The sequence below is a fragment of the Leptonotus elevatus genome, chromosome 2, assembly GCF_054856555.1.
Source record: "Leptonotus elevatus isolate MCC_2025b chromosome 2, RoL_Lele_1.0, whole genome shotgun sequence".
Classification (NCBI taxonomy): domain Eukaryota; kingdom Metazoa; phylum Chordata; class Actinopteri; order Syngnathiformes; family Syngnathidae; genus Leptonotus; species Leptonotus elevatus.
Window position 1 is genome coordinate 10557970 of NC_141240.1, and position 16422 is coordinate 10574391.

General features: G+C 38.3%; 1 protein-coding gene across 2 annotated transcripts in view; it reads right to left on the bottom strand.

The window, feature by feature from the left end:
• LOC147178392 (adenylate cyclase type 6-like) overlaps nt 1-16422 on the bottom strand; it is a 49705-nt gene that overhangs the window by 13514 nt on the left and 19769 nt on the right. For both annotated transcript variants that reach the window (XM_086068151.1, XM_086068150.1), the window contains 3 exons: nt 4044-4193; nt 2132-2253; nt 398-509 (listed from right to left, as the gene is read on the bottom strand). In XM_086068151.1, the coding sequence (XP_085924277.1) occupies nt 398-509; nt 2132-2253; nt 4044-4193 (384 nt within the window). The remainder of the gene's footprint in view (nt 1-397; nt 510-2131; nt 2254-4043; nt 4194-16422) is intronic.

The window sequence follows — 16422 nt, forward strand, 5'->3', positions numbered from 1 at the left end:
ATTAATGGTAATTTTATAATTCCTTATTTCTAGTTTCAGATTGGCTGCCATCATGAGTACTGATACCTTGGTAATAAGGTGTATTAGTCCAATATCGATACCTTGAAATAAGGTGTATCAGTCCAATACCGATACCTGGTATTGATACTCGCCCATCCATATTTTTTTATATTATATTTGTGAACGTTACAATGGGCAATATTATACGTTTTTTTTTATTAGCGTTTTTTGTTAGTATTACACAATAATAATTTTGAGAGATTTAATTGCTTTAGTCAGCTTGCTGATAATTTTATTCCAACCACATCCAAAGTTATCATCCCAAACTATACCTTGACAAAAACATGTGTCAACATAAGAAGTTTGAGTGAGGGTACAGGTGACTGCGGAGCATTACCGAGGCCAGCTTGTCGAAGCGGGCGAAGAGTTCATTAAGTGTCATGACCAATTCCTGAGCCGTGCACTGGGAGGCCAGGCTGGTAAAACCCTCGATGTCAGCAAAGAGAATACTGAGAAGGACACAAACATGAGGTTTATTGTTGACATTTTGCTTCAGCGGGTAGCAAAACATCCATCCGCATATTTTCTATGCACTTGTCCTCATTAGGGGTTGCGGACGAGCTGGAACCTAACCTGGCTGACGAGAGGAAGGGTACACAATGGAGTAGTTGCCAATCACAGGAAGGGTGGCACAACATGTTGTTGCATTTACACAACAGTGCCCAACTTTTAGTACTATTGTTTTTGAGACCCACATCCATTAACATTGTGCAAAAAACAAAACATGTTTCATGTGTTTTGGTTCATCTAGCATGTCATGGATAACTTTATTTTAGTTTTTTTAAAGGTGGGGTCTTAAGTTTTGACCGTTTCTGTTTGTAAACAACCAATTAAAAATTGACTCCTCCCATGGCTCAACCCCCCACTCTTCTCATCAACATTGCACCTGCCTTAAGAGACACGACCCCCGCTGAGGGGTAAACATTGACTTTTCGCCCAGAAACTTCCCTTTTATGACAAAATACAATAAAATGGCAAAATACAATAAAATGACAAAATACAGTCTGGGGGCGGTGGTTGATGACAAAATCACCACTGCACATTAGGAGAAGCCCAGAGGTGTTGATTGAGAAGGATTTCATGTGTATACATCCAGTGTTTATTTCTGAGTGAAAACTTTGGACCCTCCCTTTAATAGTTCAAATCAAAACGTGAAACATAGTGTAGATTTACTACACACGTAGTGAAATATTTTTATGATTTTTTTACAAATAATTTTGATGATTAATGAAAACACAAAATTACAGTGACATTTATTAACTTTTCTACATTATTCAAAATTTTGAGCTGCACCTATAAACACATCTACATAAAGGAATATGGCAACTATTTCTACCACCAGGACAATGATTCAAAACTAATTCACATTCATATACAGTATAATCAAGGCCGGATTCGGATTTGAGGGTATCCAATTCAATGCACGTTTCTGCTTACCAACCATGTCTTTTATTTGTAGAATGTAAAGTGTAAAAGAAGCACGAGACAAGATCTAGTCAGAGTTGAAAAACTAAACAAAAAACAGCAACAGTAGACTGAAGTGTAGTGCTGCAAACTCGAGTCATAAAAAAAGTAATATATCTCTAATACAGACATAACCATAAATGGAAAAAGCCAAAGAAGAAATGAATTTGAACAGAAATTGCTTTAGTCTGCCACATAGATTGGACTACTGAGGATGAAAATCAAATCACATCCAATCAATGCGCATGACAGAATTACATTTCGGGATGAAGAATACGTTTGTTTTAGATAGCGAATGTGTGCAGTGTGTTGGCTGCGTGCTGTAATTGAATGTGTGCCGAGGTTCTTCATGTTTGGGGATTATCTTTCCTTGGCTGCTGGTGGTTAAGTATTCCCTCACTAGTGTTAATTAGGATGCACTCCACCAAGCCACACTAACCTCTGTCTGACTGAGTGTGTGCGCGTGTATGTTTTGTCCTTGTTATACATGATATCATACCAACATGCTGCATTTCCATGCATCAAACTACCATTAAAGAAAGTGAAAATTCTCAATCAATATTGAGAAAAATGAGATTATAGTGTGACATTGTGTGTCCAGACTGACCTGACATTGTCGTGTTTCTGGATATAGATCTTATGAAACATCATGTCTTCCTTCTTGGCATTGATGTCAGCCTTCATCTCCAAGGCAACATGCCTTGGCAGCACTGAGAGCAACAGACGTTCCTGGGAAACATGCAAAAAAAATTGAAACAAAATGCAGACTGCATCACACAGTGCGGGTGTGTTCCATGATGAACACGGATTACATGGCCTCAATCATGAACACAATGCTGTTTCATTATCCTTGTAAATGCATCTTTTTGGCTGGCATTCATGACTTAAAAAGTCATGGAGATTTTTAATGTAGTGTGGGTGAGGATCGTTATCAGGCTTCTCCAGATCTTGCTGATGAGCTGTTATTGGAAACACCTGTGTTGGGAATAGGGGCACATGGAAAAACAGGCTGGATCGTGTGCCCTGAGGACCAGGGCTGAGAAACACTGCCCTGTAAGCTTCTTGTCATGGCTGACGTCAGCCATAACCGATTCATTTCCGGTTTTCAAGAGTGTGCTATGTACTTTAGCTGTTGGCTTATTTTATCTCAAGATACTTTTTTTTATGACTAATTGTACACATTTTCTGTCCATAGTTGGCTGCTCTCCGCCCTAATGTAGCTCTGTGAAAAGTGTACTACTGGACTCTGTAGCACTTATTGTGGTCTTTCGCAACTCTACATTGCATACTAGATTAGCGATTAGCATTAGCTGCTCCATTAGCTTCTTTTCATGTTTATAGTGTAAATAATCATACATTAATCTAAATAAAATTCTGGTTCTAATTTTGGCTTCTCATGATCATAAAATAATTGTAACAGAAGAAAAACTGTCAACGTGCCAAACCGACATTTTGAAAGCACCCTGAATGCACCGTGTTGCTTGTACAAGCGTGTGATGTGTATGTGATTCTTCCATCCCTGAACGTGCTTTAAAATATATGACACCCCATTTGGAGTTTAATGTAAAACTTTGTTTTCAAATAACGGATATTTACACACAAACACTGAAGGAACACATACCGGCATGTAATATAACAATTTTAAAATTTGTGAAAAGCTCATTTGCTATTTTCTTCATAGATGCACAGCACCACACTGCCCCTAAGAGGCCAACACGTGCACAGCAGGAACAATCCGAATTTATTTTTATTATTATTTTAGTATGTTGTTATATTACTTTGTTACTAATTTATTTTCTGGTTGTCCTTTTAATTTATATTTGGTTGAGTTTTCAACAATGCAAGGATATTTTTTTATACTCATACTAACACATATTCCCACATGATAAAGTAGGAAATACCAGAGGTCCCAAGTTAGCCCAGCAAGTCTAGTGAAATTTTTGAAAATAAAAATATAACAACAAAAGGAGATAGTTATTCACAGTTTGGATGTGTGCAAAGACGCAATGCAGCAAATGTGTGAATGCAGCAAAATGAAAATGCAAGAGGCTTTAATTTCACATGATATTTACAAGGTCATTGACTTGATGAAAAGAATAGCATGTTAAATGTGCAGGGATGAACAGACATTAGCTATGATGACACTTTTGAGTAGTTCGGTTTTGGTAGTCAAAGCAATGAGTAATCGTTAATTAATTGTGAGCTCACTATAAGTCAAAAATAGTTGTGATTATTATTTTTCCCCATAATCACCCAGCCCTACATCAGATGTTCTGGGGCTCTTTTTATTTATTTATTGCGGTTTACATACAAGCTATAAACTGAACTCATCTAGTGCTGAGTAATCTGTAGTGTTACATGATGCCAGAAAGAAATTGCAGAAAATTTTCAAAGCATCAATGGCCTGTATGATTAAGGATTTTTTTTCTTCACTGAAAAAGCAAGAAATGCTGAACCACAATAGATTACTGAAGAAAGGAAAGGTGTTGACTTCCAACCAGCGCTGCCATGCATTGTACCTGTTGCTGATTCTCCCTCTGCAGATGCAGTCGGGCCTGGATGTATCCTCTCGTCTCCTGGAAGGCTTGTCTCTGAGAAACCTCAGCAGGGTAGTGGGTGCAGATTCCAATGATGTTGGTGCACAGGAAAATAAGGACATTTGCACTCACCTACAGAGAGGAGGGCGAAAAAGGATCACGTTTGATGAACAATGTGAAAGAGTGTCGTTGAACTCAGCAGAGAGATTTGTTTCTAAATTTCTGGGGGAATTCACAACATTTACAGTAGAAGTAATTCTAATTTGCAAATAAAAGGGCATAAAACATTAACTCATTCACTGCCATTGACGGCTATAGACGTCAAAAATTCATTTGAACTATTCATTTCACATTTTTGTCCCACTTTTGTTAACAAGAGTATGAAAACCTAGGAAAAAAATTATTGTACGTTTAGAACAGATATAAAATTTGTGATTAATTTCGAATTAACTAGTGAAGTCATGCGATTAATTACAATTACAAATTTTAATCGCCTGACGCAACTTAAAGATTATAAAAAATTCGGGGCGTCAGGCGGTTAAAATTTGTAATTAATCGCATGACTTCACTAATTAATTCACAATTAATCACACATTTTCTATCTGTATTTCAAAAAAAATCTAGGTTTTCATACTCTTGTTAACAAAAGTGGAAAAAAATGTTAAACTAAAAGAAATAGTTCAAATTAATTTTTGACGTCTATAGCCGTCAATGGCAGTGAATGAGTTTACAATTAAAAACATTTTATCGCCTGATGTCCCTCACAATTAATCGCAAATTGAGCAGCACTGAAATCTGTTCTAAATGTACAATAAAAATATTCTAGGTTTTCATACTCTTGTTAACAAGTCGTTTTTATGGGGGGAAACTAATAAAAATAGTATTAAGATTGAATTTTTGACATCAATGGCAGTGAATTAGTTAACCGGTGACAACTTTACCCGGCTCCAACGTTGTTGTTTTTTATCCTACTCCCATTGTAGATCATTTTCTGTCCCATTATCTCTTCAATATTTTCCAAACCGCTTATATTTTTATATTTATTATTAATTTTTCTTTGTTTGACTGTTGTCTGCTTCCAGGTCGATATTTCAAATGAGAACCTGTTCTCAAGTGTCTTAGGTTAAATAAAGAAAGAAATGTCAATATCGGTAGTACTGGGTGCAGCAATTTGTCAACTGGATGTCAAAAGATGTAGAATTAGAAAAAAAAGTGTTTAATTTTAACTTTCAATCATTTCTGCATAGGCTTTTTTAAAATAATTTAAACAAAAACATATTCAATGAATTAGTTAATTACATGGGGGGAAAATTGGCCTGTCAAAAACAAAAACGAAAATATGGTGCGAGCGTCCAGTAAATGATGGTGACATAAAAAGAAGGCGATAGATGGGATATTTGTCATGTGTGATATTATGTGGCCTGGTGTTGAAGTTTCCATTGCATCGTGGGAATTGCCGTAGACCCGCCACTTCCTTTAAAGATCTTTCTGTTTGCAGAGTGAACGTGACACTCCTCACCCAACAGGCTACATTTGGTCACTGATAAAGAAACGGGGGTGGCAGTTGACGGCGAGGAAGCATGCGGGAGAAAATACATCCTGTATCAAACATTAATAAGAAGACCTGCCACACTCGACTGGATCATGTCAACTGAAAGTGAAAGTGGAAACAAACCCAGGAATCTACTATGTTACTCCCTTTGAGTTCAATCAAGGCTCAACTTTGTTCTTGAGTTTCAACAGACATTTCATGTCGTCTACGTGTCTTGCGCAACACACCAACAATGCCGTCAGAACTAAGACACATCGAAAATAAACCTAATTAGCACACAAAATAATGAGGCTTTAAAATAAACTCTTAAGAAAGCACATGGCAAATGTTTACCTCATTGGCCACATTCACTCAAAAGGAATAATGACTCTTAACAGAAAAGCACGTCTTCTGAACAAGCTCGTTCCTTGTTGTCCTCATGTACGTCAATTAACAGTGCCCATTAACAACGTATGATGGAACAAAAAAAGTAGGTTCCCCCTTTCAATAAAGTTTTAAATCCAAATTAGATTATCTGAATATTATGACTTATTTAACATTTTTACATGCAATAATGACTTTACTAATTGTTCTTTTTCTACCAAAATAAAACTATGGAATTAATCAATTAAATAGATGATAGTTGCCTTTCCTTGGCATGAAAATCAACACTAATGTAATGTTAGGTGGGATGGTTTCACACTGACATCTCCTGGGTAGAGAGGGAAATACACAAAGGCCAAAAGCCTTTTCATTTTTGTTCAATTAAATTAATTTTGTGCACCTCTGCCTCCTCGCCTTGCTTGCCTGCACAGGGGAAGGGGGTGCGAGTGTTGGAACGTAGCCATCAGTGGCCGGAATGATGTGTGAAACCCGGAAGTCCGTGGCATCTACCCCATTTGGTGACAAAAAGTAGACTAGATTTTAGACTGTAAAAGCAGGTGGTGTAACGAAATTTTGATGTACGTATAGGAAAGGGATAAAAATGCACTTAATGAATCAATTCAAATGTATTATCCGTATGTTAAAGCCACAGTGTGTAATAAGTGATCACTAGATGACGCTACGTCATTGAATGCAGCCGAAATGCATGCATTTCGAAGCACGCAGAAGCGCACACAGGCTCAGAGAGACCGCCACTTCACAAGCCTACCACCAATTCTTATTTAGTGTGAGCAAACGAGCATCTCGGCGAGCGACGGCGACTTGGCAGCCAGTGTAAAGCCTGCCCGCCGAAAGATCGAGTGAGCCAAATTTAGCCGAAGCAGCTAACAAACCTAGTGAAAACGAGCAAATAAGGTGACAAGTGACGGGAACTTGAATCACAGGACTCAGTGACAACCACCTGTAGGCCCCAGCTGTGGAAGGTAATCGGCGGTTGACCAATTGGGCCTGACACTCGATGCAAGCACCACCAGGGTTAAGGAAGACGGCGGCGAAACATGGCAGCCTTTTGTAAGGTGAGACGACAGCCATGTAATATAATTAATGATTACTAGATTACATTATATTAAAAAAAATGTACCTTGATTTTTAATGGAACATTTTTGTTGCATTTTATTGGAATCAATAGTGGGTTTTTAAATTTAATGAATTATTATTTCACCACGAGATGAGCTATAAAAAAAATACACACTGTGGCTTTAAATAAAAATGTACTTACATGTTTAAAAACAATTAAAGAATATAAATGAAATGTATCACACTTAAATACTGTATACAAATGAACTGCACTTAAATGTACTAGGGGTGTGAATTGCCAAGGACCTGGCGATTCGATTTGTATCATGATTCATAGGTCACGATTCGATTCGATACCGATACGAATCTATAAATTGATTATTGCGATTTTTTTTTGTACTCAAATTTAGAAAATACTAATCCGTAAACTTGCACATGTACACTGTAAGATTTTTTTGTAAATGTATTTATTTATCTGAAACTTCAGGCTTATAACTGAGTTGCTGTATTTAACAAACAGGTTGCAGTCATGTTTGAACACCCCTGAAATAAAATATTAAGGCTTAATTCTTCCATGCTTAATGTGTGAATCATAACCCTAAGTAAGACGTTTTGTTGAATATTCTAATAAAAAAAATGTATGTAAAAAATCAATTCGGCCGCATATCGAATCGATTCGAGAATTGCGCGCTGTAATATCGCGATATATTGCCGAATCAATTTTTTTCTAACACCCCTAAAATGTACCTTCATTTTAGTATGCTTGATTGTGTAGGTCACATTTTCAGTGTTGTAAATTACATTTTTCAGTGACCCCCAGTTAGGATAAGTAAATAACCTGGATGGATGGATAATATGTCTAACCCTAATTACCAAATGGCTTACTCACAGTAAAAAATAAATACATAAAAATTAAACATTTTGGAAAACAAACATTCTAGAAGAACAGAATGCCATTTTAATGCTCACCTAAGAAAATAAATCACAAGAAAGAGAGTGTCTTGAAGTGGACGAAGTTGAAGACGGATATCAAGTGGTAATAAGCAGGATGCGGAAGGAAAAAGAGAAAAAAGAAGCAAGCGCGTGAGTGAGTGATATCTGCAGAGGACAGATTTAGGCCGCAGTGACATGAGGCAGATGGCCCCGAGCGCTCACTTCTGTTTACATTTCACTCGCTATTCAAGCAAAAACCAGCCAAGTGCTGCATAGTGTTTGTCTGCAGGTACAGGTAAGTTGTACACTACAAGTAAAGAAAGCCCCCCCCCCCAGCTATTTGCTGCGATGAGATTCACACCACATGCTTATCATACCTCATGTGTCTGAGCACACTAGCTGCTGCTAATTGCTTGCTTTTCTCAAGAGGCTAAGGGCTCGTGGCTTTGCAGTGTACACAGGAAGCTCCCGTGTTTACGCAACAGCGCGCCACCTCTTCAGGAGCTTAGCAGCGTTTACCTGCTCCTCGTCTCTTCTGCAGGTGCGGGGTACCCCCGTGCACCTGCTCAACGTCCTCCGTGCTCATTTGCAGCCACGCGTCACTTTGTTCCGATGCCATTTTAATCACACCGCAGATCCATTATCATCTTCACGCATACGCTCATGAAGCAACGTTTTAGCTCTCTAAAAGGGTTCTGTTTATTTTACAAAAAATAAACCAATTATATGACATGACCTAATTCCGTGTCCGGCGCAAAAGCAGACGCTATTTCCACTGACCAGTCAGGACAGGACCGCATCCTAATCTCGAGATATCAAAATGGCATTATGTAAGATCTCTTCTCATCTAGACCGGACAATGTATATTAAAATGTATTTTTCCCACACAAAGCCTCCATCAGCTTAGGCAAGATAACACAGGTTTAATCAATGAATGATCAACTCGCAAAGGACGGGAAAAAACACACTCTCGTAGATCACGTTTTAATACATACATACGCAAACTTTTACTGCCATTAAAACTAGAGATAGACCAATGTGTTTTTTCCATGCCGATATAGATACTGATTATTACTAGTCAGCCGGTAACTGATATTTCAGTAAAAGGGAAAAATATTATACAAATTCCAACTCTTGAATTTTTGGAGCATATGTTTTCAGATTTGCAAAATGTCTTCTTTCTTTATTTTTTATCTTACATAATTGTCACCTATGGCAAAAACTTAACTTAGGGTCTTAACAACCAAATGAAAACTTAAACAAGTAATTATCATAGCTCCCTATAGTTTTCTACAGTAAATATTTGTTTCCATAATTTCAAAATAACTGAAATGTTCAACTTTAATGCATCTTTGTTTTACTTTCAAACAAAATCAAAAAGATGCAGAGAGTTACTAGGGTCAGCAGCATCTCTTATAAAGTTAACTGAATAAATAAATAATTCCCTGAGGTCAACACAATTTTAAATTGATCTATTATCGGACGTCAGATTTTTTTTTTTAAAGGCAGATACCGATATTCGTCAAAATGCCCAATATCGGCGCCGATCTATCCCTGATCAAACAATTAAATCCCTTTCCTTTTTCATGTTGTCACATGAATTTCCGAGCCACTCCTGAACGCATCATTGACTATGGGGTGCAACACAAGCTGTTAGACACACACAGAGCAGGTGTTTGGACAAAAAGGTATACAATGAGGCTGGTCATGGCGGCAGAGATGATATAATGTTCAACAAACAAGTCGTGTAAGTTGACTCATACTGTTTCACGTTAATAAAATGGTTAAATTAATTAATAACACAAGGGAAAATGTCAAGTTAGTCTTCCATTATTGTGAAAAATCCAATGACAGGGAAACGTTAAGAGCATTTTACACTTTGTGTCAAAAAGTCAATTCAGAGAGCTCAGGCTGATATTATTCTTCAGCCTTGCAAAATAAATAAATAAAAATCATCCCTGATGCAGATCAGAGGAAGGTAGGTTCTCTTTTTGGTAGAAGTCTCGAAAAAACAAAACATGAATTTGACAGTCAAATGAATGAAGCTGCAGGATGTGCACTTGGAATCGAGTCAAATACTTCCTTTTAGTTGCATCTGCGAGGATAAATCAGTCACACGGTTTATCTTAACAGTCCTGCTTTCCGTCTTCTCTGATGGCAGCTTACAGTAGAAGCTGTATTCATGTAGCAGAGTCATTAAAGGTTCTCTCCTGCATGAGCGAGGGAGCCGTGATACCGATTTGAAATGCAATTCTCATTCGCTCCCCGCATGCACATTTTTTTCGCAGTGCTGCGCGAGGTTCTGCACAAGTGTTGGTCCGAGACTCGCACCCACGAAAACTGTGAACTATCATCCAGGCTGCACAGCTTTCACTTAGCAACTATCACCCACATTCCGCAGCTTTCCTCTAAAGACCTGCAGCACCCCCACCTGGGTTGGGCTGGACACCCAACAGTCGAGTGACTCCAAAAGGTAACAACAACCAACAACAAGTTTCTATGGAGAATGGTTTACCCCCTGCCGTACCACTTAACACAAGAGAGTAACCTGTGCATGAACAAGGTAGCTATATACCACTACTAATAAACACAATTTTTAATAAATCAATACGTTAAATTAGCGGTGTGAATTGCCTAGTACCTGGCGATTCGATTCGTATCACGATTCATAGGTCACGTTTCGATTCGATACCGATTAATCCCGATACAAATCTGTAAATTGATGATTGCGATTTTTTTTTTACTTCAAATTTAGAAAATACAAATCCGTAAACTTGTACATGTACACTGTAAGATTTGTACGAAAATGTATTTATTTATCTGAAACTTTAGGCTTATAACTGTGAGCCACTTTATTTAACAATCTGTTGCAATCTGTTTCATGGTTAAACGGCATTGAAATAAAAATATTAAGGCTTAACTCATTCACTGCCATAAATTCATTTAAAAAAAGATTATTAAAAATTCGGGGTGTCAGGCGATTATTATTATTTTTATCGTATTTAATCGCATGACTTCACTAGTTAACTCACGATTAATCACAAATTTTATATCTGTTCTAAATGTACAATAAAAAATGTTTTCTAGGTTTTCCTACTCTTGTTAACAAAAGTGGAAAAAAAATGTTAAACTAATAGAAATAGTAAAAATTATTTTTTGACGTTTATAGCTGTCAATGGCAGTGAATTCGATTCGAGAATTGCGCGCTGTAATATCGCGATATATTGCCAAATCGATTTTTTTTAACACCCCTACTTTAAATGGTCAACAATTTAATATAATGAAAGCAGCGGTACAACAACATGGATCGAGAGTAATGCTGCGAGGAAAGTGGGAAGTCTGACTTTTCCGACTTCAAACCTGGAAGTGTGTACGGTAAAGCCCCCTTGAACTCGGAAATCCCACTGGCAAAGTCGGGGGGAAAAAGTACTCCGACTTCACGACAGACTTCGATGTGACGTCACTATGGAAACGCGTACCGTGAATGGTATAAAACTAGATAGCGTTCTTCTTTTATGAATATACGACATAACTTCACGTAACACAACGTACGTGCCAGTATGCCGTTATCTCCCTGCATGAAATTATACGGTGAACTACTGAACTGTACGGAATGCTTATGAAATAAGATAAAACCAATGAATGAAGCCAAATTGCGAGAAGGCAAGTTTGCCGGAGGTCAAAATGAGTTTTGAGAACCAAAATTAAAAAAACAATTTATCACTCTTTGGCATTTTGGTTGTTTACTTTTGTCATGAACGCTTTCAGGTCGGAACTGCGAAAGCCAACTGGGATAAGTCCGACTTCCGACCATCCTTGAATGCAACATAAGCTCGAGAAAGAACAGAAGGCATGACTAAGGAGTCTTGTCAATCATTTGCCGTGTACACGCTGTTAGCAAGCTTGCAGGACACCTGGCAACCTCGGTTTCAGCCTCGTAAGTAATTGGACAGCTCCAAAAACAAAACAAAGGTACCAATGTAACACTCATCATGAATAAGTCATGCGAGCAATGTAGCAGCCGTGGCTAAGAACAACTCGTTTACCGTTTACGTGCTAACAGTGCACGTTTAATGAGGGGCATGACTTTGGTCAGAAACTCATGGGGGGTAAAGAGACGCTACATTTAAATCTTGCTAGCAGTTTCATAACTGCAAACTACCCTTTTAACAGATGTATTACGAAAATAATTCGTCCTGAGAAATAGAGTCACATTTGTCTCATCACCCAACTTTCATCTGCATCTATTTTCAGATTAAAAAAAAAATACATTTTGGGGGGACTAGAGGACTTAACTCATTCACTGCCATTGACGGCTATAGGCGTCAAAAATTCATTTGAACTATTTCTGTTAGTTTAACATTTTTTCCACTTTTGTTAACAAGAATATGAAAACCTAGAAAAAAAATAATGTACATTTAGAACAGATATAAAATTTGTTATTAATCGTGAGTTAACTATTGAAGTCATGCAATTAATTACAATTTTAAAAAATTAATTGGCGATTAAATTTTTTTATCGTAATTAATCGCATGACTTCACTAGTTAACTCACGATTAATCACAAATTTTATATCTGTTCTAAATGTACAATAAAAAACATTCTAGGTTTTCATACTCTTGTTAACAAAAGTGGAAAAAAATGTAAACTACTAGAAATAGTTCAAATGAATTTTTGACGTCTATAACCGTCAATGGCAGTAAATGAGTTAAGCGAAACAGCGACGAGGACTCAGTTTGAGGAGTCAAGTCTCAACCTTGTGAATATAGTGTGAGCACCTTAAACGATTAAAGTTGTGTGTTGGAATTTAAAACCAACACTTGTAAAATCAGATTCTAGCATATGCCAAACTTTATTGAACTCGCAACAATGTTTCATAAACAGCATCAGGCCAGCCCTTCATCTGCAGTGCCTAACAAATGGAAAATGCATGATCATGTTTAAATACTTTCAGCTGTGTATCCATGCTGACCATTAGCGACGAGTAAAGTGTTTAAATGACTTTGGTGTAGGCGTCGCCAAAGCCACCCTAGCACTGATGACTGTCTATGAATCTCCAATCATGTTTTTGTGTGTGTGTATTCAGAACATGTTTACATTTTTGTAGGTAATTTGTAAGCTCCCTAAAAAAGGCTAACATTTCACATCAAAAAAAACATTGTGTTGTAAAATCAGCGTTGGGTGATGTTGCCGGACTTTGAACGTACTTCAGAACAATTTAGAGCAGCACCGCGCTGCAAACGGGCTGAAACCGGAATGAGTTCAGCGCTGCTTGATTTCAGCTGGAAATTGTGACTTTGTTACTGATCGGATCGGACTTTGAGAAGCATGTGTAACTCTTTTCAACATCTGTGTAACATCCGGGGTTGATCAGGTTGCATCTTATCTTTGCTTGAGAGGTTACTTAATTCAATATCCTTTCGTTTCATTTATTGGAAACCACGCCCTCCTCCCGCGCACACTTGTGCCCACTGTCACACGAGCCTTCGTGAGAGAGTGTGTGCGCCGTGCCAAGCATCTGCTGAGTTTGTGTACTCAGCCACGGTCTCGTGTCTACACACGGCGCTCACTGGCCTTATCGCAAATGACCAGAACCGCGCTCGATAACGAGTCAAGCCCCGCCTTCACACTGACTGCAGCTACAGGCGCTCAGTGCATGCTCCAGCTGCAGAGTTTGGAGCACATTGCTTCAGTAATTCATCATTTTTAATAGAAATTCTACTTTCCACCGATACCAAATTGGCTGATATTTTGCATTTTATGCACATTTTATGATTGTAATGTTTTAATTTTGAAAGCAATCTGATCAATGGCATCGTTTTATCGAATCCGCTACTTTACAGCCGCAGTGTTTCCTACATATCGCTGGCGTCAGGCCAAAACCTTGTACTGTACCTCTAAAATAGTCACTTTTCAGGAGAGCCTAAAAACGGCATGTTAGCTCAGCCGTTAACAGTCCACCATCAAAGAGAGCAAGACTATCGATCATCTATCGAAATTCAAATACAATCTGCTTCTTCCTCTGGTCGTTGAATCGGTGGAGGCTGTTGTCTGTGGATCTCACTCTGCTTCATCTATCCGTCCTTCCTTTCCTCAGTCTTTTCTTTGGTCTCTTGAAGTCTCCCTAATTTGTTGGAATTGAGATGTTTCTTGGGTTGGTGAAAGACTCTGGTTGGTAACCCAGTGGGTAGTAGGTAATGTCTGGTCGGTGCTGGATTTCACTTTCCTTTCTTTTCTTTGATCCTTCCTCGGGTTTCCTGACAACCTCCCGACTCTAGCTGGATTCTGAAGTATTCGGTTTAGATGAACGGTATGGGATTTTTAATAGGTTTTAGGTGAACTAATGAGTACACACTCACACGCACATGTACATACAAAATAAAAAATAAAAAAAATAAAAAAATAAAGCAAGACATTATCAACACTTTTGATGAGTCAATCGTTTGTAAAAATAAATAAATAAAAAACACCCACACGTGAGGATTGACTGTTGGTAGCCTATAGATTTTTGAAATAATATTAATTTTACCAATTTAAATTTTTGGTGGTTTCGGCCCGACGCCAGCAGTATGCGTTTACCTGTGCCAGGCCGCCACAATATAATTCTGACCGCCACTGATAGATTTTGGTGCTACCTGCCAATATGTAACCGTTGTGGAGATGTCATCTCGCTCCTTCTGTCTGTACTGCTTTTTTTTCTGCTATGGTACTGCAAATACAGTACCTCAAGTTTGTTAAGTCTGAAAATGGATTTTAGTGGCATCAGGGGCATCAAAATTTTTGTCAGTATCGATCCCGCCACCACACTCCAGTAGACATAATGGCCGTCACGTCACAGCACTCTTTGTGCTCTTTTTGTTGTATTTGTGTATATTTTTGCTTAGGCAAAGACTGTGTACAGTCGTCAGGATATTCGGAGTTTTGGTTTATTCTGCGAAAAGACTATTACAAGAAGAGAACCAACCATCAGCACGGACATTGATCCCCCCCCCCACACCCTGCATATACTATATTATGTCGTAGTATTATAAACTAAACTAAATTACCCCAAATTAAAATCAATGATCAGAGCTCAACCCCAAAAATCCTGAAGGTGTAAAGCCAAAGAGAAATCACATTTTCCCTTTTTTTTTTTTTTTTTAGTGCTTCTTCCACTTGCTGGTTTTCGCTGTTGTCACTCTTGTACACAGACGTGAAACTGCCATTTCTTTCACTTAACACACAGATTGTACATTCATTCATCATTATACGCACATCTGGCAGCTGTGAAAATATAGTTGTTATTGTTTTATCACAATGCATGCAATAATTAACAATGGTTTAGCATAATATCCCCGTCCACAGTAAGACTGTGAGATAAGTCCTGCACTCGTGCTGGCTTATTTTCCAAACATAGTTTTTATTTTCTTGTCTATTGTGCATACGATGCAGCGCAAAAGTCTTTGGCCATAATTAGACTTGTATTTTCAGGAATGAGCATTTATGATGAGAATATCTGCCAAGGCCAAACTGGTCACATAATTAAATAAAAACATGACGTGGTTGTTTGGTGCGGTGCTTTTATTAACAGAAGTGGCTGAAGACTTCATAGAAACAGTGCAGGTCACTGTACTAGGAAAGTTGACAAAATCGTGTTCCTTTTCATATGCAAATCTGTCTTCCTCAGCTATGCGTCTGTATATTTGAGCAGGGACATGCTGGGGGGTCCTGGCGGTGTCAAACTCCTCACCACACATTTCACTTGGCAATCATGCAGGTGTGATTTCTGTGGAGAGAGTGTGACTACTAAAGTGTTCTGTCACTGGACTTGCCAACGTGCTTTCATTTAAAGAACAGGAGAATATACGGGAGAAGGGTTGAAATTGACCTAAAAAACCTTTTGACATGCCCTAACTTAGCCTCTTTCCTAAAAGACATGCTAGCAAAGATAAGCTCCGACTAACAAGACCACATCCGGTGTGTCCTTTCTTTCTTTCTTGACTCCTGACCACCCCCACCCCACTCATATGACCCATGTTTAATTATGGACCGTCTCATTACGACAGCGGCGGGGGTGGCAAAGCAGCGGACAAGCTCGGAGCCCTCAGTCACACGTCAATGTCCTTTATTCAAAGTGAAGAGCGGTAATACGGTTTGAAAATATGTTTTAGTCTTTTTTTGGGGGGCTGGGGGGTTTTGAAGTGACAATTACCTAACTGTACACCAGTAGAATGAACTGGGTCTCGGCAGCTTGAGTCATACCTGTTTCCATGGCAACCACTGGACCAACTGAGCACAGGCACAGAGGGAGACACTTAGCAATGCTGTTTATTCCCCATCATTCTCAGAAGTGATGTTGAACTGGTACTTCATTTCCAGCCTTCTTATTGGCTTAGTGACTAGCAGCCGTGGTATGTGTGTGTGTGAATATATATATATATATATATATATATATAT